General features: G+C 41.4%; 1 protein-coding gene across 5 annotated transcripts in view; it reads right to left on the bottom strand.

Annotated features, from left to right (window-relative positions):
- Positions 1 to 24586, bottom strand: part of ATP8A2 (ATPase phospholipid transporting 8A2) — a 295095-nt gene that overhangs the window by 136700 nt on the left and 133809 nt on the right. For all 5 annotated transcript variants that reach the window (XM_072326477.1, XM_072326474.1, XM_072326472.1 and 2 more), the window contains one exon: positions 3076 to 3259. In XM_072326477.1, coding sequence (XP_072182578.1) covers positions 3076 to 3259 — 184 coding nt within the window. The remainder of the gene's footprint in view (positions 1 to 3075; positions 3260 to 24586) is intronic.

Raw genomic sequence — 24586 nt, 5'->3', positions numbered from 1 at the left:
CTTCCTCTTCAATTGAGGAACTTGATAGTAAAGACCGACTTCTTAAAAGTAGATTCTAGCTCAGCCATTTAAAAAACTTACTTGAGACTTTGAAAGCTGCACTAATGAATTAGAACTGTCATGAGAGAGCTCCGCTCCCATGATTTCCAGCACAGAAATCACTGAACCACAAATCCTCTAAGAACAACCTTTCTGACATGCATCAGCAACATGGATTTGTTCGGATATGCCAGAAATAAAGGAGGAGAGAAAATAAAAGTGAAAGAAGCTTCATGGTTCAGCCCCTGCCCAGCCTGAATCAGGACTGAAAGTAGGACACTTAGAAGGGAGCAGGTAACATAGAAGTCACCTACTGCCTCCATTAATCTGCAGCATTTTTATAGCTTTATTCCTCAAAACTCCATGACAAAACATCAGCAATGATGGGAAGATTCCCATCACATCCTGACAAGTGGCCCCAACACCTCCTGTAAAGAACAGAGTTGGATGCACCCTGAAGTATTCTCTGCTGTATCTGAAGTGTGACCGTCTCAGATGCTCCTCCTTCTGCAGCTCCAGGTTGGACAAATCCTACCATTAACTGCTCTTTAACCTCTATAGTCACAAAGATGAATCCACTCCATTGCGCAGTGAGAGACATTAATAAGCTAAATAATTCCAAGCCCGTTTGCAGAGATATAGAGTACTATTAAGATGGAGCAAGGAAGTAAATTTTTGATGCTGATCAATGGAATGATGTAAATGCACAACTACTGGCACACTTGAGTGACCATGGGCGATAGGGCCCTTCTAAGATACTGCATTTGTTTGAGCACTGCTACATTGATGGGTTTTTGAAGGAGACCTGAACATTCGCCTAAGGAAGAAGCTGCTCTAGTTCAGAAAAGGCGACGTTCCCCACATGCCGGGTGCTCTCAGGATTAAGATGATAAAGCTTTTTACTGGGGAAAAAGTTTTTAAATTCTACTGCTCTCCAAGTCTCTCCAAGCAGTCAGGTTGTCTGGTTTGGGAATTCCCTAAATATGGATCACTGGTGCAAGATCATTTAAAGGGGAAAGGATGGTTCAAGCAGATGCTCCTTGTACCTGTGGAAGTTACCCGGAGCAGAGTCAAGCTGTAAGTTGCCTTTTTATTTTTGTTTGGTTTACGCCTTGATTCCCCCTGGAATCCAGAACCAGTTTATATTGAGACTTTCTCTTCCATAAGTGTCCACTTCTGGCACCGCTGTATTTGAAATCTCATTTGAACATGAGATGCTACATTAGAGCCGTCGTTTTAAATTACTCAATAAGAACATACTCTGCCTTCAAGGCATGCACACACAGTAACACTTCAGTGGGAGTTATATGTCTTCCCTGAAAGAAATATACCCCACGGAGATCAAGTTTTTCTTTTGAACATTTTTTTGAAACATAACCGCACACTATTAGTCCTCCCTGCAAGGGGGATTCTTTGACATCTTTTCTAACATAAACCTTTCTTAAATAATCAAAAAAATACAGATCCATAGGATTTCACTAATTTTTGAAAGATTAAACTCCGTGCTCATGCGACCAGCTTCTATTTCACATGGAACTAAGAAGATTCATTGCTGTTGTCATTAACTCCCTGACGAGTTCAAACCAAGAACAACTTATTTCCCTAATTTCAACATTAAGTCCAAAGACGTGGGTTTTCTCTTTGGTAATTTAGGAGCAACATGTGAACGTGAAGAGACTTAAGACTGAATATTGCTGCCACTCATGTGAAAGAAATAAAGCATGTAGAACATGCTATTTGTCCCTTTGTGGACAAAATTCTCACTGCTTATGTTTACTTATTAAAATGGAAGCAATACATGTTTTGAGGAAATGTAAGTAAACAGCATTCTATTAAGTTATGCAGCAGAAGCAATGTATAACCTACAGAAGCTAGAAAAGAAAATCATTGCAAGATTCCAAAGACTATGCCTATGGCAGTTCCTATAATTTTATACACTGTTTATCATGGAATAAGCCATTGGAGAAACAGCCCGAAATTTTCTAGATATACTTAGAAGGCTGTAGTCCTTCAAACCTGGAATGCACGGTGCTTCACCTGACCACAAAAGGCTCTATAGCAGCAATACAAGGATGCTACTTGGCTTCACAACACAGTTAGCACATTAAGCAGCTATCTGTCTAACTATTATCATTATTATTTTACCTTTTTAAAACCTCACCTTCTACTGAAACTATCAGAAAAAAATGTAACATTTCATATCAATTGGTAAAACAAATCTGGCAGATTTGATTCCTAGCAGACAGGATTGGCAGCTGATGCATGGAGATAACTGAAGAGTCAGTGGATCATCTCTTGCCAGCTCTCATTCATTCTTGCCCTATGATCAGTCTCAAAACCAACACAGGGAACCTGAACCATAAACAGTACTCAGAAGATGTCTGTGTCCACTGAATTATCTCCTTCCTTACTTAGCTTTATATAGTCCTACAGCTCAGTTCCTTCAATTAAACAAAAAAGGCTCTTCTACTTTCCTCTTGGGTTGAATTTCATAGGATTGTTTGGGAGCACTCACCCAAATCACGTTCAAAATACCATACCTAAAATGAAAACATTGCTCAACTCTCAGGACTGTGAACAATTCTTGGATATTTGATGGGGGTGGAGGGAATATAAAAGGAGAACATGACCTCAAAATAAGAATTTCCAAACAGCCACACTCTTACACACCTGTCTGTAATGCCTATTCAGAGTAAGGGAAAAGAACTTTCCATGAGAGAGATAAGCTGCACTTAAAACATGTCAGCTTAAGCATCACAAAGTGCCTTTCCCTGATTATTGAAGAGCCACCACACAGTCACCAGGAGGAAACTGAAGCTTTCAGGGAAGACAGAGCTTTGAAGTGAAGAGCACAGAAATCAAAACAAAGGATTCCAAAACCATATCACAAGTATTTGTTTTAGAAACTGCCTTGAAAAATGAAATAATCTGAGATTCTTTTAGCTCTAAGGCTAAGAGAAGACATTGGGTACTATATAGCCACATAGTGGGGTCTCTGACATAGTACATGACAATTGTACTTTTTTTGCCTCTGACCTGTGCGATGGCATAATCCGAGCAATTGGTTGCCTGCATGCCCTCATTGCCGCTGATCCCTACTCCAACATGAGCAGTCTGGATCATTCCCACGTCGTTGGCACCATCCCCAATGGCAAGTGTTATGGCATTCACGTGTTTCTTTACCATGTCTACTATTTCAGACTTCTGAAGAGGAGATACTCTGAAAAGGAAAGAAAAATGTGTCAGTTTCTCACATGCTGAATTGTGTTCCTTTTCCAAAAGGACAGCTGTCACCTACATTTAGAAATAATCAAAGGGCAGTTGCTGGAAAGTTTCTTTATTCAACAGCGAAGCTTCAGAACCTGTGCCAAACCATTTCAGAAAGAGAAAGCAGCTTTAAAAATAATTTTGCATTTGCATAAAATACGAGAAGGTAATGATTAAAATAAGACCAAGCAGACATGAAACATTTTCAAGCTTTTCTTCCATCCCCCAGTGCCATCCGAGGCTCTTTGGTGTAAACCAATGGCATCATAGTGGGAACACTGGAGAAGGGATTTTCCTCTCTAGCAACTATGGTTTACAGATCAACAGTTCACCTCCATTAAGAAGGAGGAAGATCATAAATGCTCAGAGAATAAATCCATCTGAAGTGTTTTCAATCACTGAGAAAAGATGCTGTAGGCTTATCCTATTCTTTTTTTCAGCTTATTTTCCCTCTTGCAAATCTGCCTTTTTGCCCTGAATACCCACTTTGTATCCCCTCCCCCCCAAAAAATAATAAGCTTTCTCCCTGATTTCCCATATGTCCTCCATGCTGGTACCATACTGGCTTCAGTGGTGATGTTAATTTCAATTCAAAACTGACTGAATTCAAAAACAAGCCATCAGACACCTGACTACTACCAGGTATTACTCTCATTGGGATTTTCAGCAGTTGCATTAACCTGACCCTTCTCTCATTTTTATATCAGTTTCAGTTTGATAAAAATTCATGGAATTCAATGGTGTCTAAACCAGGGAAGTGGAAAAATAAGCAAGACTAGGTCACTAAATTAGATGAGACATCCAAAATGTGTTTTTTTTCTATGAAAAAGGTGGATCGGGTTACCAAATCATATGAGGTATTCTGGAAATACCTACATGTAGATTAAATATTTCCATTCTAAGCCCATCTGTACAAACAACTTTAATCCCTTTCCCCATCAGTTTTAGTTAAAGTTCCAAATTATTTTTTATTCCCTCAAATAATGCTTTAGACATAACTTTCCACATCTCAAGTCACCCACATAACATTCAACAAAACGAACGTAACTGATACCTGAAAGCTTTACTGTGAAAATGGGGGAGAATGGAGAGCCTGGGGAATGGGGAAAATGGAGGCTTTCTATATGACATTCTTTTCAGAGTCCAGATCCTTTAAGAGTAACTTGCACAGCTTTCATAGAATCACAGGATCATCAAGATTGGAAAAGACCTCAAACATCATGAAGTCCAGCTACCACCAATACTGCCACTAAACCATGTCCCTGAGTACTACATCTCCCCTTTCCTTAAACACCTCCAAGGGCTGTGACTCCACCACCTCCCTGGGCAACCCATTCCAATGCCTCACCACTCTGAGAAGAGATTTATCCTAATATCCAACCTGAACCTCCCCTGGTGCAACTTGAGCCCATTCTCTCTCATCCTATCAGTGCTACCCAGGGCGAGAGGCTGACCCCCACCTCAGCACAGTCTCCTTTCAGGCAGTGGTAGAGAGCAATAAGGTCTCCCCTCAGCCTTTTCTTCTCTGGACAAGAACAAGGCCAGTTTGAATTCATTTAGTTTTCAGTTGTAAGGCAACAGAAATACTCGTTAATTGTCAAATAAACCAAATGCCCATATATAAATAGATTTGTGAACTGTTACCTAATGTACACAGAGCACGCTTTTACTCTCTACATTCAAATGACACTCTACAGAATCACAGTTAGGTAACACCCAGTTAAAGACTAACAACTTCAATACACTGAGTAAAAAAGACAACTAAATGAGCCATAGTAAAAACTATAAATACGCTTTAAACACCAAAAGTCTTTCTGCATTCTGTTTAAGATGAAACCTAAAAAAGACTTGAGCACAAAGAGTTACCTGATTGCAGTCATTTATTTTAATTGAGCTCTTGCTAACAAGCACCTTCTTGGTTCCCCCCCTTCTATCAAATACATCATCACTCTCCAGGGAATGTGCTTTGCTGCACAAAGTGTAACTACAAAAGTTGTGAACCAAGATGGCTGCCCATTTCCTGGGGGGTTTACACCCCTCCCAACTCACTCTCCACTCCTGGTAATCTGTTTGGTACCAGCGCTGCCCTGGATGACATTAATCCCCTTTAGCCAGATGATCAGAGCTGCAGTTCATTTCCCACATTTGATAGGCTGCCTACATGAATAAGTGGAAGATTATAGCGCAGGACACGATTAACCTGAAGCTTCCCTCAGGTGCTATCATGGAAGAGGAGGAGGAAAAGCCAAGTTCACAAAGATTCTTGGACAAACGAGTAAGTTCAAAGTAAAAAGCACAAGGAAAGAGCCAACTATTTTGGAGAAATAAACTGCAGCAACATGCAATTATTGGTAATTATCATTTTGGTGGAACATCCTTGCCTCTCACTGCAGAGCTTACGGCAGCAATACTAGGATATTTCCTTGATATATACCCAAATAAGAATTCAGATGTGAGCAAAACATCAGCTGCATCACAGTCTTCTGCTTTCTCATGCATTACCCACCCAGCCAGCAATGTCTCACAATGGTTTATAAAGAGAAACTGAAAGGCATTCACTGGAAGCATTTATGCATCAATTATTTTCATTGTCTCTACTCCAAATTATCCTTCAGAACAGAGATAATTAACTTAGTCTTGAACAGTTCTCTCTTCTAAACATATTCCTGGGAAAAGAAGTCAGAGTTCAGACACCACACTTACAGGAGCAGGAAGGCACTCTTGAGAGTATGCTCCCAAGAGGGTAACAGCTGGTATGGGGACCTGCTTGGTCTTATCTTTGATTACTACAGAAAGCAGTTTGCACCCCAAGTAAGTGACAGACACCCTGATGTCATGTTTATAGATACATATAATATCTCTAGATACAATATTTCCAAAATCTGACACGTAAAAAGAAAGCATTAAATATCTATTTTAACAAAGCAAAGTAATACATGAGAGATTTAACTTTTTTTTTTTTTTTTTGCTTTAAAATCAATCAATCGATCAATTCCATTACTTCACTTTTTGCAATCTGACATGGGATCTATTTCTCTTACTCCCAAAACCCATCCAGAGCATCACAGCTACAAATGCAATGGGAAGGACACAGTCAACACCACCAGCCCTCTCACACAGGTCAGCTCCACGCTCCACACAGTTCTACTGCTGATGGGAAGTGAGGAAGAGCTTCTTAACTCAGTCTCAGCATACCAGCACTTACTGCACAGTCTGTTATAGGTATGTAAGAGCAATTGATGGCAACTGAGAGAAGTGCTATTTACAAAAGCCCTTAAGCTACAGCTGCATCCTAGCACATGCTCCAAACTGTACAGAGAAACTACAGATGGGAACTATAAGTGCAGTATTTTAGTACTGATGGGCTTTTGTTTATCGCATTCAAGTCTGAAGGGCCCACTGAAGATGAGGTCCTGCTGAAGTCAATAGTATATAAGAAAAACATGATCAATATAGAACAAGACCAGGTAATTTATAAGAGATCACTGTATAATCAAACTGTATTACAAGGTCATCTCCCTCCTGTACCTGCAGGGTCAGCAACCCCACAAGCCCCTCCACACCCAAGCAAGGCACAGCTTAATGCTGGGCCTCTGCCCTCTATTCTCCCTTTATGCACTGTTTTTTTTAGACCAAAGAGACTGAAGCAGTTATTTTGCTAACTGCATACGTCGCCCACCCCTAATTCAGCGAAGCATATCCTTTTAAAACATTCTTACTATCGCTTAAACTTTTAATGTTAATTTGTGAAAGAATGAGGAAGACAAAGTAGGGAGCTGTTTCAAGTATTACCTCCTTCTGCTTCCATGCTGTAATAGAGTTTAACACAGACATTAATGTCTTTAACATGAAACATTAATTAGATATTCTGCTTCCTTGAAATGTCTCGTTAATGCAACACAAGAGGCTCTCAAGAGCCTACCTTCATGACACTGAACATGATTTTACCCTGTTCTATCATAAAATGCACTATTACCTCAAAACGCTCAGTGACCTCATCTTCAGTATAAGTATAGGCAGAGAAGGGAGACAGCCCAGGAAAGGCTGAGAGCTATCAATTATATTGACATTTAAGCATATGCACTGATCCTCTGAAAGAGAAGCAAGGTAAATTAATGCACCACTGCAAGTAAGGAATGTTACCGTGACATCATATTTAGCAGCTTTTAATTAGATATCGATTTCTTCTGACACACACCAGTGTGCAGATTTCAACCACGTGTCATCCAAAGGGATGGTCTTGGATTACATCTGTGATGCTGTGAGGCATCTTGCTCAGACCTACACCTACAGAGTAATCTGTGCAGAAGGAAAGCATTCACATATGTGGACTCAAAACGTACATTACACTGAATGCTTTTCATTTACGGAGTGATCCAAATGTGCTCTTCCTGCTGCCAACTAGATTTCACAGGGACTGGTTCTGGAACAGTACTTACATCTCTAAAACAGATTCCTTAGGTGCTTTTTTATGAACTATCCATCAGCTCACTTAGTGCTGTCTCTAAAGCTGTTAGTGCTTCCAAGGAGACATCTCTATCTCCTAATCACAGCCCACTCCTTTAATAGTCAATGGAGAGACACTGGCACTTGGAGTACAACCCACCTGTCCTGTTTTAGATATGTAATGGTAGAGTTCCCCTCCTCTTAAAAGTTCCCCTTCCTCCCTGCAGTGCGATCAAGGGTCTGAAAAAGAAAAGCTCACACAGTGGTGCCTGCATCAGACAAGATGAAGCCCATCTGATCTCATGGCAGTGTTAAATACTACCCAGGTGCACAAGCTTTTATGGGGGATGGAACACTATCTATCTATCTGAAGTATAAGGCTGTCTTTATAGTTATGAAGCCACTGAATTACAGTCTTCTGTGGGTGACTAAGGAGGAAGAACCCCACAGATTCATTTATTATCTTTTTATCAGAAAACCAAGAATATTCTTTTTAAATACATACACGGGTTTGTTTTTGTGTTTGTTTCTTTTTTACTATCACTAGGTAATTCCCCACCTGCATTCCGTCACCTCCACAGTTCATTCATCACTCAGTTGCCACAGACGCGATCTCCACAGGGCAAGGACTACGAGATAATCTCCATAAGCTGGATTCACTTATTTAGCAGCATGACACGATGCACAGTGCCAGAGCGAATGCAGGGTTAAGTTTCAAGTCAGCATCTTTGTCCCCTTTGATATCCCTCTGCCTGTTTCTCTCCACTGCCATTCTCCCAGCCTGCTTTACATACAGGGTGAAGATAAAACAAGAAAAACCTACTCTGGGAAATGAATCATTTGGAAAGTGATGAGTTAGCACAAACATGAAGTTGAATGGGAGACTGCTTTGCATTTTTAACTATATCGGTTGCTAGTGGCAACAGTTATAATGCATTTTTAAAGTGAAACTAATGTATCAAATTAATTTTGAGCTTTCCTCACCCCAAGCTGATTAAGGCACTTTCATTTCCATGCTAATCAGGCTGAGCAGTTCACATGCAGCAGAGAAACCTCTCTTCCTAATGACAGAGCAAAAACCTGTCAATCTGAAGCACATCGAGTACTGCCTTCATAACCTTCAGCAGACGCACAAAGAGAAAGCACACGTCTCACAGCACAGCTGCTTACTGAATTTTGGAACACTTGGTGAAATTAGGTGACAAGGGCCACCCGTGGCCACTGATTGGCCCTTCAGCCATGGAGAGAGGCCAACATGGAACCAAGAGTTCCCCTCTGAGCGCTGCCTCTGGCACCACAAGAGCCCTGTGGCAGCACTGAGCACAGCGTGGGCAGCGTTCAGCTCCAAGATGCCAAGTGCAGCAGCTCCAGACAGTGCTACCACTGCAGAACCAACCTCACAACCAAGAAACACTTGCAGGGGAGGAAGATGGAGTGAGACATAGCTAACAGATTGGAGACAGTTTGCTATTTCAGTGTTGCACTGACAGGTGTATTTCTTCATTTGGAGCACTAGTAACTCTGTATGACTCATTTTCCTCCCCCTCTGAAGAAATAACTCCTGGAATTTAAAATAAAAACACACATCAATGATTGACTTGCAACTAGGAATTACTTCCCAAAGGCACAGGCGCTCTTAATGGCTTGCACTCGAAACAGACAGGCAGTCTCAGGGAGGTTATCTTACAAAGCAACTATCAGAATGTCATGCTGAGGGGTCATTAAGCACCACGAAAGTGCCTCCTATCTGTAAAAAAGAGGGACATTTTCCATTTCAGAATGATCAGCACAGTTCAGAAGTCAGAATGCTGCTGTACCAGTGAAGAAAGGTGAGCCCCATCCACATTCTTTTCATGACAGTGTTTGAGGCCAAGGTGTTTCCCACCCTTCCCTGGAGTCTGGTCTCTGAGAAGAAAAAAAATGGTTGAGTCCCTGAACCCTTAGACATTTAGGGGGGAAAAAAACAGAAAAAGCGATTTCCAGTTTTACAGTTCTTAATAGTTGGAGAAGTTGAGCAGGAGGGTGTTCACAATGAGATCATTAAAAACAAAAGCAAACAGGCCACTTATAGATAGAAAAGATATTGGCACCTGAAACCTGACTGGGATGAGCTTCCTTTTATTTCTCAGTCCTGGTGAGCAACTAAATCTGCACTCTGTTCAAAGGTAGGTTAAATATTAGCTTAGGAAAAACATTCAAAGCATGCTCACTATGTGTGAGGGTGGTCAAACCCCAAGGGGCTCCCAGCAGGGCAGCTGATGCCCCCCAGGCCTGTCAGTGCTCAGGGGACACGTTTGGACAAGGCCCTCAGCAGTGCACTTTAACTTCTGGTTAGCTCTGCAGTGGTGGAGCAGTTGGACCCATGATATTTGTAGGTCCCATTCAACAGAGCAAAACAAAAGAGACAGTCTGGTGAATGGAGCACATACTGGTGCCCTGCACATGAGTTTGAAGCTCCTTTTAAGGATCAAGACTCTCCTCCAGGAGACGTGAAGCTGATGCTCCACATCACAAGCAGTGTGGGAGTGCATCACTTGTGCAGGACAAGCTGCCACAGTCCCGTGCCTGTGCTGACTCCTTTGTACTCCCATTTCACAGCACAGGCACAGTCCGGAGTGTTTTAACACAAGCATAAAAACCTAGCAAACTTGCCTCTGTTTTTTAGCAGTCTTGCATTGACTTCTGGATTATGCTTGCAGAATTACACTTCTTTTTAAAGATTCAAGCTGTCCACCTCACTATTATTAAAAGAAATCTTCAGGGGCCTTGAGAAAAATGCATCAAAGAAACTGCCATTCTCATTTCCTGCATGTGTCTCAACTCTCAGAGCTGATATTCTTTCGCACATATGATTTTTAGTTTTAGTTTCATCCACGTTTCTGACCACAGGAGCAACCCTACCAGTGCAGACTGTGTACTCCATAAGCGCAGACAGTCAAAAAAAGCACAGGTATTTTGATTAAAAACCCAAACAAAGCCAACAATTTTGCTTTTTGACTTAGTCTCCAGCAGAGTATGAAACCAGGAGCCAAGTCTTCACAATGTCAAACCTTTCCATCTTTATTAAAAAGCCACAAAATGCTGCTGTTAGCACTAATAGATGCCAGGTCACATTGTTCCTCCCACCACATCTTTTACTTAAGGACGGTAAACCAAGGCACCTGAACAGAGATCACAAGGAGAGAACAGGAGTGAGCAGATAGGTGCATTTAATAAGTTAATCTCTTCAAGCAGGTAGAACGATATCGCCTGAAGGAACTTCTTTCCTGGAATTATGAAAGCAGCTTTGCAGACTTTCAGCATGCATTGTAATGAATCCATTCCTAATAACTTCTGCTCTTCTCGGGTGAACTTCTGGACAACTGAGAGGCAGCATGAAATACCAGGCCATTACCAGGAACAAGGAACAGAACATTTCCTGCCCATTCATTTTTATACCAGAGTGGACCAGAAGAAGCAAAGCATCCCTGCTACAGCGAATTTAAGCATTGGACTGCTTCAGATCATTAGTGCCAGAGTGATGCTTCATTGGAGGAAGTCCAACTTATTAGTGACAAAAGTGAAGTATCAGACAGAGCTACCTTATCAGTGCTGAAGTAAAATGTTCATAGCCTGGGTTGCAACTGAAATTGTTTCATGAAACAGAGTATATGATAAAGTTCCTTATAAAGATACAGTGGAAAACTGCGAAGAGGGGGGTCCAGAGAAAGGCAACAAAACTGGTGAGGGGTCTGGAGCACAAGTCTTATGAGGAGTGGCTCAGGGAGCTGGGATTGTATAGTCTGGAGAAGAGGAGGCTCAGGGGAGACCTCATTGCACTCTACAACTTCCTGAAGGGAGGTTGCGATGAGGAGGGGCTTGGCCTCTGCTTCCAGGCAACAAACAGGACCCATGGAAATGGCCACAAGTTGTACCAGAGGAGGTTTAGATTAGACATAAGAAAGAACTTTTTCTCCCAGTTTGTGGTCAGGCACTGGAATGGCTGCCCAGGGAGGTGGTGAGGTCCCTATCCCTGGCAGTGTTCAAGAGGTGTCTGGATGAGGAGCTACAAGATATGGTTTAGTGGCTTGTGGTAGCAATGGTGATGGTTGGACTGGATGATCTTGTAGGTCCTTTCCAACCTTGTGATTCTATGAAATAGAAAGCACTGGGAAAGATCTCACCAGCACAGGAAAAAGGTTGAGCCCCTTAAATACGACCATTTCTGCACTCCTGGCAACTGGAAAGATCTTGAGATAAGATGCAGAAACTGAACATAGAACTGATAACATGAAAAGCTCCATTTGAAGGATTCAGCAGATACATAGCACTTTCTAGAAGCTCCTTCTACATTAGCCCACAACACAGGATAGAAAGCAGAGAGAAAGAGTTGAAGAAAAAACATGTAAGAGACTGATCACAAGCCTCCAAAAATCAAATGTGCTAATTATTTAGAAGACAACTGAGTACAGAATTTCAGTCAGTCTCTACAGAACATACTGTATACTAATTGCAAAGATGGCTGTCTTGCCGGGCTGCCAATTGGCATCTTCAGGGTATTGCATTTTCCTCCAAAGTAAGTTTTGAAAAGCAACCTCCCCTTCTATACGTCTATAAGATCCTCTCTACCCCTGCCGCAGCATTTCACTTTCTTTTAATAGGATCAGAGTAGCATCGCTACAAGTTTGCTGGCAGTGCTGTGAAAGGCACAGTCAAGGGTTACTACTGCAAATTCCAGGACTCAACAACTCTAACATGAAAGTGTCAAAACACTCAGTTCATGAAGATGGAAAGATATTACATGAGCAGCTCTCCCATGAGTATGATGGAAAAACATCAAGATTAGTCTACAAATAGTCTTACAGTCACTCTTGATCATGACTTAAAATCAAAGCTAACACTTTGGATTAAAAAACTCTAAAAACAAATTGAATGCCAAAAAAAGTATATTACTAAACTTTAAAGATGTAAAAAAAAAAACCAACACAAAAAACCCATGGAAAAGAATCTGCTTAGTCTCTAAGTGCATTTGGCTCTAATTGTACTGTAGTTTCCTCGTTAATTTTTAGAAATAGAGCCTTTTATTCTCATTTTACACTGCTCATTCCCAGAACAAACATCTCATAAACAAGCCAACATGTGGGAACAGGACAGAGCAAATAGCCCAAGTGGAAATCCAACCACTTAAATGTATTTGGGACATAACTAATAAATTATTAATTTTGTATAAAATATAATTCACTAGAATAAGGTCAAACATTCAGTGTCCAGCTGGTAATAGTCAGAGCAGTCTGAGGATCTGTTCCGCTCAGCATCACCAGTGGCTCGGATGCTGACAAAAATGATACCCTCCAGAAGTCTGCAGATGACACTGAAATATGGGGACTATATGACAAAGAATCACAGGGCTTTGAATTAAAGGAACCTCAAGAAATTTGGAACCAACAAACCTCACAAAGGAGCAGAAAAGCAAAACTCCACATGTGGAACAGAATAACCACAAACACTGGTGCAGGCTGCAAAATGACTCAGTAGCAGACATGCTGTAAAGAACCTTGGGGCTATGGCAGGCAGCAGTTTCAATGGGCCAAAAGTGTACTTTTACTGTGAATAAGGTAAGTTGTGTATTCGATGCATTAGGAGTTATCATCACCCCTCTCAACACCTGCAAGGTAACATGGGTAATTGGCTCAAGTTTGGGCCTCAAGATGGAACAGCATGAAGAGAAACTGGAAAGAGTCCAGTAGAGAATGACTAAGATGGTCAGGGGTCCAAAATACACAGTCCAAAAGAAGAGGCTGTGTCACCTGGGTGCATGCAGCCTGATTGAGGAGCAGACAACAGGTACTTAACTACAGTACAACTTACTCAGAGTGGAGTTGTGGTTGAATCCAGCAGCAGCTCAGCACCACATAGCCATTCATGCACTCCTCCCACCCCTCACTGGGACAAGGGAGAGAACTGGAAACACACATAACTCATGGATTGAGATAAAAATTGTTCACTGAGACAGAAAAGGAAAATGGAAACAAAAAATGCAGCAGTAACTGCAATGATAGTATATACCCACAGCGCCTTACTCACCACCCACCGACCAATGCACAGTTAATAACACAAGTGTCCACCACTAACCAACATCACATCTCACTGCCCATCAGCAGACTCCCAGCCAGCCCCAAGCAGTGGCAGTCCACAGCCAACTCCCCACAGTTTTATAGCCATCTACATGATGTAACATGGAGTAAGTGTGGAATAAGCCTGTGCCTAACTCAGGCCACCTGTCCCCAGGCTTTGCATCCACGCCATAAAGGCAGAGGCTCCTCCCTGCCAAGAAGTCCAGCCAGACCTGGGCATGCTCCCATCACTCAGCAACAATAAAAACATCAGCAGGCTATGAACACCGTCTCAGTTAAAATCAGGACATAACAAGAACTCCCTCATTATGTCTAACAACATAACAAGGGGCAAGAGACACGGACTGCAAACTGGGAATTGGATATTCATTTTCATGAAGATACTGAGCAATGGAATAGATGCTCCAGAGAGGCTGTGCAATCTCTACCCATTAGAATTTCTCATGGTGCAACTAAAGAAAGTCAAGGTTGACAGCATCTGTGGGGGCTTACAATCCTGTCCCGAACAAGAGTTTGGCCAAGGCCTCCAGAGGTCTCATCTGTTTTATGACTGAACTCTCAATATTTTATGACAATTTTGGGACTTGCCTATTGAAGGAGTGCTGTGATACCTAAAACGTTTCCATGTGGATCTGTCACATCAATGAGACGAGGCCGACATTTCCACAATTTCTGTAGAAACAATGCCTTGCTATCAAGTGAAACATAACAAAGAGCTCCAACAGAAAAATGACAGCACAGAACCTCATCTTGCCCTGCATGCAGTCATCATCCTGTGCTGCTGAAGCAAGCTTTCCATATAAACAGTCTTCACCCACAAAGCCTTGACTTTCCGTCTCCATCAGCACTTCAGACTTCTCACTGTCACAATATCACCTTTCTTCTGTCTGAATAAATCTTCTTGTTGTTAAAATTATTTATATAAAGAAATTTAACGTTAAAAAAAAAAAAAAAGATGCACAAATTGAACAGTGGACACATCAGATAGTATCACGCAATAGACTTGGTAACTTGAAGTTAATACTGTTTGGGAATTGGTGCTAGAAAATTTCTTGATTTTTATGACTTAAGAGAAATTGCTCTGAACCAGCAAGTAAGAGTTCCACATGGGAAGGGTCCTTTCCAAAAGGGTCACTTCACAAAACCTTATGTCTGTTTTTTATGGCTGTTTCCAAATCAAGCAAAACTGAACATTTTTCTCACTAGTACATAATGTCTGATAGTGTGCCCCGGTGGCGCAGCGGTAGAATTGCCGCTTGCAACACCAGAGGGCCCGGGTTCGAATCCCCCTTGTGGCGCAAGTGGTAGAAGTGCTGCTCTGCTACACAGAGGGCTGGAATCCCGGGAGTTGGACTCGATGATCTCTAAGGTCCCTTCCAACTCGCACAATACTATGATACTATGATAACCCTGTTCTCAGAGAAAGCCGGACCCTGCAGAAACAGGTATTTCCATTTTTTTCCCCTCACCTTCACTAGAGATGTGAAAACTGAGAACTAGATCTAATTCTCCTAATTAAAGAGGACATATCAGCAATAAACAGTAGAGCAATTTCAAGAAACATGTTTCTATAACAGCTGCTGTGAAGCTTGTGTGTACGTATTAGCATTTAGGATGATTCCAGCTCTATGTAGTACCTATTTGTGACTCAGGATGGAAAAGAAGAGATTTGACCAACGAAACTGAATGGAGGTTGAGAAGCAAACCCTCTTGCACTGTGTTGCACTGTGCAATGAACATCATGGATAATGCTAACTTCTACATTAAGACTTCCCAGTCTTTTACATCCGGGCCACATCTTGATTCCTGTCTCTCTCTTCCTATTTAAACATAGCATATTTATGGCATCTACAAAACATAATAAATAAGACGACTTGAGCCACAGATGCATTTTAAGGGTCTTTTTACTCTGTTTAAAAGCCTACAATCCCAATCTAAGGGTTACTGAAATCAACGGAAGTCCTTCCCTTGACTTCAGTCAGGCTTGAATAAGGTCCTGATGATCAGAAAAACCTCTGTGGAGCTGAGTTCTCCAAATAAGCCCACCTTAAGAAAAGCTTCCAAGGTAAGTAGGATCTATGTGACACACAACAATTCTGAATATTTAGCATTAGCAACTAAGTACATTACTATTCCCAGCACATCCTGTAGCAGTAGATAAAGAAATCAACTCAGCTGTACATGCTAATCAATGAACAGAGCAAACCATTTCAAGAGCCACTGAGCGTCCTCTCTCCATCTGCAGCATTTGTTTGGTTGCTACAGAGAATAAAGGAATTAAAATTAAAAGGAAAGGAAAAAAAAGAAGAGGGAGGGGGAAACCTTTCACAACCATGTAATCTGAACTGGAGTAATTGCAAGTACAAGCAGGCTCATATTCAAATATACGTGGGTCAGAAATAACAGCACACCTCAAAGCAGCTGCGGTCATACTGTTTACTCTCCTTCTTGACATAAAAGCCTTTTCCTCTGTGAACAGTTCTTAATGCAGAAACATCTAAATGTATGCTAATGCCCAACAGAGCAATAACTTGCTTTGATTGATTCAACAGTACTGAAAGCAAAAAAAGGAAAAAAAAGATCAAACCAAGTATTATACAAACAACCAATGTCTTCAATATGGTACATGTCAGCATGAAAGCTGAAAGGAGTTGAACAAGCCAGCTACTAACGTCTTACATGGCTCTGAAAGTGGTAATGTTCTTAAGTGCTTGCAGATAAAAGTGTTTTTCTTTAGTTGTGACAGCAATTTATAGAGCTCTGTAATACTATGAAAGTGCTTTGATAGAACATGGTTTATGAAGAAAAAAAGCACTTCTGGTGTCTTCAGAAAAAGCATAGGAGTTTACACAAACATAAGATAATCAAGTAATTTTGCAGCCTGTTACTCTCCTGAAATCATAATTAGAAAAACCAAACATGACCTCCCTCCTTCTTTTCCATTCTGCTTCAAATTCCTTTTACCGTCTTCCATTTCACTGGCTCACCTTTCTTTCAACACCTTTCCTTGCACTGGAGAGAATCCAGTGACAAACTTCTCTGGCTTCACTTTAGTAAAGGCATTCAGATTTCCAGCTCTTCCCAACACCCTGTTTTTCTACAGGGCTGCTACAGTGTTTACAGAAGAACAGTAGGACAAAAAAATAGATCTGAACAAATGGTCTACGACTCTTTCAAACGTGTCATGAGTAATACAAACTCAGGCTGTGGTATACTGCACTTTACCCTTCCAGGGTTCAGCAAGATGTCTGTTGTTTTTCTGATGCTTAATCTATAATTGAAAGTTATTTAACTGCTATGAAAATAAATGCCTGTGTTTACATTTAACTGACCACATCCCAGATGCACAAAACACATAAGGAAATAAGGAAAACGAAACTGTTCCTTTAGAGACAGGCAATGAAGTTTTCTTCATGAGACATGAATAAATCCAGATGAGATGGCTGCAATTTGCTCTCTGAACAACAGCAGAAACAAAAGCAGGAATAGGGTTTGGCCATGAGAACATGGTCCTGCCCCCCTCACTCCACAAGCCTTCCTCAAGTACTGCTCCTGCAATCCAATGGGAAAGGCCAAGGACGGGAAGGTCATCTATGAAAGCCAGTCCCTAAAAGCATTTGTATATATGGAGGCCTATTTTATGCATGTCAGGCAAATTTGGGCACTACAGCTACCTACCAGTTCTACCAACAGCCTTTTGAGTCACTTTTAGAAGCCAGATGTTTCTAGAAGCCATCAGATCAGAACATCCGTTCTTAAGCAAAGCTTTGGAGTCAATCTTATTTCTGGATGTAACAATATCAGCTCCCCCTAGGGAAACTGCTCAGCTGTGTCCAAAGAGGAAATAAGTTTATAAATCAGGAAAATATAAATGACAAAAAAAAATCCACTGTGCTACTGCTTAAATTCATGGTGTGCCCACATTCTTAATGGGTCTCTCTTATCTCTCAAGCTGATAAAAAGAAGTAGAAAAGAGCTTAAAAAAAGGGAGTTATGGAAGATGAAATACATGCAAGTGCTTTTGAGTAAAGACTCTTTATCTGAAAAAGGCAATAAAAAGTCAATATACCAGAGGTTCATTTGATGAGGTGGTAGGGGGAAAGAAAGCAGTGAGGGAATGACTATCATCATTTCTGAAAACATGGAAGCTTGATGGCATCCAGTGAGATTAATCAGGCAAGTTTAAAAGCAAAAATACTTGATCTGCACAGTACATAACACCCTCTGTCCAGGGTGCAATTAACTCTGATCTGTAATCAAGATTAGAAAAAAAATAATCAGAACTTATGAAAATAATGAATCAAGGATTATGAAAACAAGATGCAGATCCAGCTGCTGGCAGAGGCTCCACATTCACTACACATTTTCCAAGGCAGCCACTAATTGTCACTCTTGGAAAGACAAGCGGCGTTCACTGGGTCTTATCTGGTTCAAACATTCATATGTGAAACTGATCTTAAGATGACAACTACAGCAAACAAGATTCTACACCGACCTATCTCCAGTTAAACAACAGCTACGCTGCCGTACTATCAACTCACTTGGAACACATCCTACTGAAAAGCCCTTGGATAAGAAAAGCTGGAATTCAGCTCATGTTCTAATCCTAGAATTTCAGTGAATTTGATAGCAATTTGTGTAGTAAAACATAATGTGATGTCATGCCGGGGAACTGATCTTTTATTGCTTGGAACTGAAAACCTGACAGCAGTACACCTGCTTCTCTGCAATTTCTTTCTTCTAGGCAAAAAGAGATCAGTTATCACTAATTAATAATGTATGATATTTTTTTTTCCCCAACTTGATGAGAATGATTAAATATAAAAAAAGACTTTGAAAAATTACAGCATTTATGAACACCGACGATTCAAGTTTCTTTTTGTAGCTTTACTGCCTACTTCCTCGTGCAGAGAGGAGTTCAGAAAGAAAAGCAAATCACTTCATGAACATCTCAGACTGCTTGGTTGGCTGTCATCTACTTGCCATTGATCTGCTCATTCTCATAACTGGCTGAGCATAGGGCAGTTTTATGGAAGGCCCCTTTCCCTTTTATTCTTCTCAAGACCTAAGTAACTCTTCAAATCTTTATTTACTTACTTAAATATGAAATACGAAAGGTCACATTGAATATTACAAATCCTATTTTATGACATGGTAATCTGGATCTTTAGAAAAATACCCAAGCTAATGTTTTCTGACAGAAAACCAATTGAAAATAAGGGTAAATTGAAGGATTTAGCTACTTTTCATGGCAAATGGGATGTAGTTCCTTAAATTCTGTACTAACTGACAAAAAAAAAAAAAGAATATGGAAAAGCAGTGGAAAGTTTTTGGGAGAATATTCAGGCTTTAACAGACTTTATCCATTAGGACTAAGGAAATCTTATAAAGAGTGAGAAGCATAGGGAAAAAAATAAAAAAGCACAGCTACTGCTGTTCCTAAAGTAAGTAACAGAGCTAGCAAAAGCAAAGATAATCAAATTCTTCACTCACGTAATTTGGCACTTACTGATATTTTTGTTCCTTAATTTCTTTCATGACAGTTTTCTTACGTACCTAATTCAGCTAAAGCACTTCCAGAAGGCAAACCAAACATGAAAAGCTCAGGGATACAGAGCAGAATGCCAAGGAGCTCTTGCCTGGGCAGGATGACCAAGTGGAAGGTCTTATTGCACAGATATTTCCACCTCCAGGACTCAACCATAGCATCCATGCAAGGCACCAAAAATTTCCCCCCAGCCATCCTGAGTCATTAATTAACACAGAAGGCAAAGTTAAAAACTTTTTTTTTTTAACCAATATTTTGCCAAAATACGTTTACCTCAGATGATGCTTTTATTCTTACTTAAGTGAACATGAAAACAAAAGCACTCCAAGACCCAAGACTCGCATTCAGGCATTCACTCAGCCAGATAGGAAAGAGCCATCACTTAAAGAGGAGAAAAGAAGGGCAGAATTTCTTCCTGTGACAAGAGAATGCTCAGAACAGAGACTAAAAGTGCCTTAATTTAAATTGTATTGCCTATTCCAACCAAACGTTGGACACCACTCTCAGACTGAGTGGAGTCCAGCCTCACTACCTTGGTTTGAAGAATAGGATCCACTCATCACTCTATTCGAAGTAATGTTTAGGTCATCTTCAAACCACATGTAGTGCTCCAAGATTTGCATCACGCAGACTCTGTTTTCCTGCTACAGAAAATTTCCTGCTATTTGACTCCTTTGGTAGTGTTTTGCTTGACAGACACTCCTCAGCTTTGCTATCAACAGCACCTCCTAGACACAGAATTCTTGGTGGAAACAGCCAATTACTCCATTAAAAGATATTTTTCTTTCAGCTGCACAAATTTGCTAAAAGGGAAAAGAACCTGCCTGAAGGTTTGCTTTCAACACAGCGCTACAGAAAGCAGACAAAAAGCTTACTGCTTCCTGAACATGGGAAATTAATACCTCTCTTAATGCTCCAGAACCGCAAGGACACTTCCAGCTGTGAAACAGGGCAACTGGAAAATTTCTGCAAAAAAATGCACCAACACCAGATTTTAGAACACACGCAGTAAGACGTTCAGGGTCAGTTTTGTCCAGAATATTTTACAACTGTTCCTGAAAGACACCTAAGAAATTCCTTAAATACTATCTGTTGTCCCAGATGAAGGCTTCTTAAAAGGGCAATGTACCTAATTCCACAGCAAACCCGTAAACTGATCTGATAGACCCGTGCAGCAGCAGTGTTTGCCGTGTCTGCTGAAATCTCAGTCCTCTCCCTTCTAAAGCCTTCTCTGCTTTAGAAAACAAAAACTGATAGAAATTCAAATTTCTTTTAACAGTTTAAGGGAGGAAACAAGATCAGCTCCAAGCAGATTAAAATCTGGAGAGGCCGGTTAGATTCATAGAATGGAATAATCACAAATTAAAGTGATTATTCCCATTGTGATACATTCACACCAGTTTTTTGGGCAGAGACCTACTCGTATTTCTCTAATTATGCCTCTAAAAACATAACTATTACACGTCCCATCTTCTATGCTTAAGGAGAGATGCCTGTAAAAAATACGTGTATATTTCTCATTAATGAAAGAGTATTTCACAGAGGGTCACTGAAAGAATGCAAAGTCATCTCCAGCAAGCACTGAATCTCACAGAGCTGCAGGGTTCGGTGAGAATGACCTACGCTGCGAGCACGTTAATACACGGTCAGCTTCCTCCTCAGCATCCTGTCAATACCACCAGGGGCTGGTCTTATTTCATTTACATATGCCATAAAAATCTTTCCCGGAGAAGAATATTGCATTACCGTATGCAGATTTTCAACCAGGAAACTGAACTTGAGGACAGCACTCTGGAGACTTGGCTCTTTAAAGAAAAAAAACAACATATCTGGTAGACAAGGAAAAAGAAATAAAGCAGCCAGCAAGCTAGACTACACTTCTTCTGCACTCTTAAAAAGAAAACAAAAAGGAAGAAACACAACAGTTTTCTGTTCGTAGACACAGTAAATACCTGCACCAAAAGGAAAGAAAACATGCAGAAATTTATTGCTGCCCGCTGTTTATCCTGGTGCACGAATGGATCAATGAGCAGCAGCATTCCTCACCACACAGCAGACAGCTGCCCTGGCAGGAGCCCCGCTCCAACGCCTGTGTGAGTGAAGCCCAGTATCCTGGCCATGGAGACCTGGGGCCCCTCCTGGAAGATCCTGTTAATTAAGCCAAGGTCTGTTAAAATTATGCAGTGTTCTTTCAATACATGTCTGCTCAGCTAAGACTAAAAGCCCTCCAATACTTTTGGTTTGTCAGGTCTCCAAACACAACAAACGGAAACCAGTGGAGAGATACTAAGTGTCCCTGTACCCCTTCAGGAAGGGATTTAATGCGATTGAGTTACTGAGCAGAATGCCACAAAGAAATACACGATTTCACCTTTTTAAGGCACAGGATCAGGATGCCTACACTGCCTGCCTGGACAGCAGGATTAGCCTCCCAGATGCTCCTACCTACTTCCATGCTACCGTCCACAGTAATGATTTATACAGCTGGTGTCAAGAAGTTCATTATCTCAGCAGATGGAACAGAGTATTCAGGCTAAAAGAAGCCCACAGCCCAGCACTGAATGGCTGCAGGCAGAAACTGCATAGCTAGGAAAACAGCGTGACATGGAAGGGAAAGGAAAGCAAAGGGAAAAGCCAAGGAGACAGGAAGTGAGGAAGTCGAGGCCTGTAAAATGCGGGCACTTGGAGCTGGAACTGAAACATCTACAGTGCCCACAGCTCAAAAAATCAGGACAGACACAGAGGCCTATGTGAAAAAACGGGAAGGGGGAGAAAAGGAACCAACTACTAAAAGGTCACGACATGAGACGTTGCAGGGTTTAAACACAGACTGAAGCTATTTCCTGTTTTAAAACTGAGAGAAGTATTGATTAATATCACGGGGAGTGATTTAGGATAATGTAAATCAAGCTTTTCAGGAGCTGAAATGCCAGGAATGTTCCAGCTTTTAGAGAAGGGTGAGGTTTGGTTGGTTGTTTTCTTCCCTGCAATAGCTTTGTTTGCACGTTTAATTTAACGTAGAACTATAAAGAGATGCTTCTTTTTTTCTTTTTCTTTAAAGCCAAGAAAGGATGTTGGGAGCAAAAATAATGAAGAGAAACTTTTGGATCCCACTGAGACAAAAGCGTTTCTACTAAACTGATCCCCCAATAACTCCCTCCAGCTCCAAAGCCGCCCCCCCACCTCACTCCCCAAAAAACCATCAAGAAGCCCAACAAACAAAAATGAGAAAACCAATCCCCACGCCTCCTGTTGGCAAGCAATACTCTTTTTATGTTCAGTCTTATTTCATCCCTTTTATGTTTTCTAATTTAGATCCTTTTACATATGGCATATCTGTCTATCTATATAATTAAACAATTGAATAGCTTTGCACTGGAAGTTTCTGAACACTTGTTCATAACACTAAGTTCGTAAGGCTGAATGCTTTGTCCCAAGCCTCAGAGTTTTTAAAACAGAGTCGTAAAACAACACCTGGCCCCATTTATTCCAGCACAAACCACTTCCTCTCAGGTAATCACACATTGGGACTATATAGAAAGGTTGCCCCATCACTATGAGTCACCACCACACACTGACAGCAGCATCCTTTCAGCCCCATGCATTTGAGGGCATCACACCTGAGCAAAGACTACAGTAATTCCTCCCCTTCAGTTCAGGAAGGATGTAATCACGTTAACTCTGGATTTTGATCATCACATCTCCAAAGAAACTCAAGGTCTTGCTACATGATCCGGTGGCATAAAGCCAAAGAAATATGCAATTAAAAATAGCGAGTGCTGCAAGAGAGGGAAAATAAATAAACAATTTGCCCCAAGGTCGGTATTCTACACTGCAAACAACCTCTGCTGCTCGCAGACCCCTTGCAGCTGACTGCAGCACCTTCTGCTCATTGCTGCTCACAGCCTGACACACAACACTGCCAGCAGCACAGCTGGGACAGGCTCAGTCCTTTTGTCTCTCAGTGCTCCACCACCATGTGCTGTAATAAGCTGGTACCTGCTACCAGCCAACATGAGCTGTCAGGTTGTGCTGCAGCTAATGGGGATTTAACTCAGCCTCCATGAACTCCTGAAGCCCCAGAAACGCAGACAACTTCCTAAAGGAGCTCTGCTTTTCCCTGGCACTCCTTCACTGATAAGCAAAGTGACATTTATGAACATGTTTGACAAGGAACACGCAGCTCTGGGGCTCTCACCTTTAATCCCTGAGACACATCTATCCATTTGCATTGCCTTCTCCCCATCTACTGCACTCATATAAACACTTTGTCTTAGCTTTGCAGCAGAAGTGAGGTATGCCGGGGAAATTTAGTCATAGAAGCAAGTTCCTGGGTGCCTGATCTGCTCATCAGCTCCTTACCCCTATGGATTTCCCTCTAGCCTGCCTCTAAGGCTACTTGGTATAAAAGCTTGAGCTTGGCAAGTTTATCAGATACGAGTCAAGACACATGTGAACACGCCTAACAGGGTCACAATGGATCCACACACCACAAACTACATAGCACCACTGAAAAATGCCTTTTTTTCCCCAAGGACTTGCAGGTTTCAATGGAATGAGGGAATGGCAGAAGTTCTGTGAGACTTGAACCTCCCTTCACTAATAACAGTTTTCTCAGAACAGAAAAACTACAAATACTGACAACCTAAAATGCTCAAGTTCTCAACTCTACAAACACATTAATGGGCAATGTTATCACGTACAGGCAGGGCTCAATCCTATTTAAAAGTCCACGTCAGAAAATGCACCAACACACAGCAGAGGCGAAGCCTTATCAGCCCAAAATGCAGACCACGGAAGTGTTGTGTTAGGAATGGAAGCTCTGTCTGCAGCCGGCTGACAGAGCCAGGGCAAGAGCTACTGCAATCAAATCCTCTTTCACAGAATTTACTCTTCTGCTGCCATCAAGCCCAGATGTTACTTCACTCCGGCATCCCTGTCTTCCCACTGTATATCCACGGGAGTCTGCATACATGTTTTTGGGACAATCTGCAAGCAAAGTGCACTGAAGCAAAGTGAATCAGAGCAGCCAAGATGTTGGGATACACCTCTCTAGGCTAGAATTCTTCAAAACAGTTCAAGGACAGAGCAAGGCAAGAAGGGTGGCACAAACTGGAAGACTTTAGCATAAGGAAGATGCAGCTTCCAAAGGGCAGTGACAATAGATGTGGAA

Source organism: Excalfactoria chinensis, chromosome 1 (genome assembly GCF_039878825.1).
Source record: "Excalfactoria chinensis isolate bCotChi1 chromosome 1, bCotChi1.hap2, whole genome shotgun sequence".
NCBI classification, from domain to species: domain Eukaryota; kingdom Metazoa; phylum Chordata; class Aves; order Galliformes; family Phasianidae; genus Excalfactoria; species Excalfactoria chinensis.
Note: the sequence above shows the minus strand (reverse complement) of the source record. Positions and strands in the feature narration are given on the sequence as shown.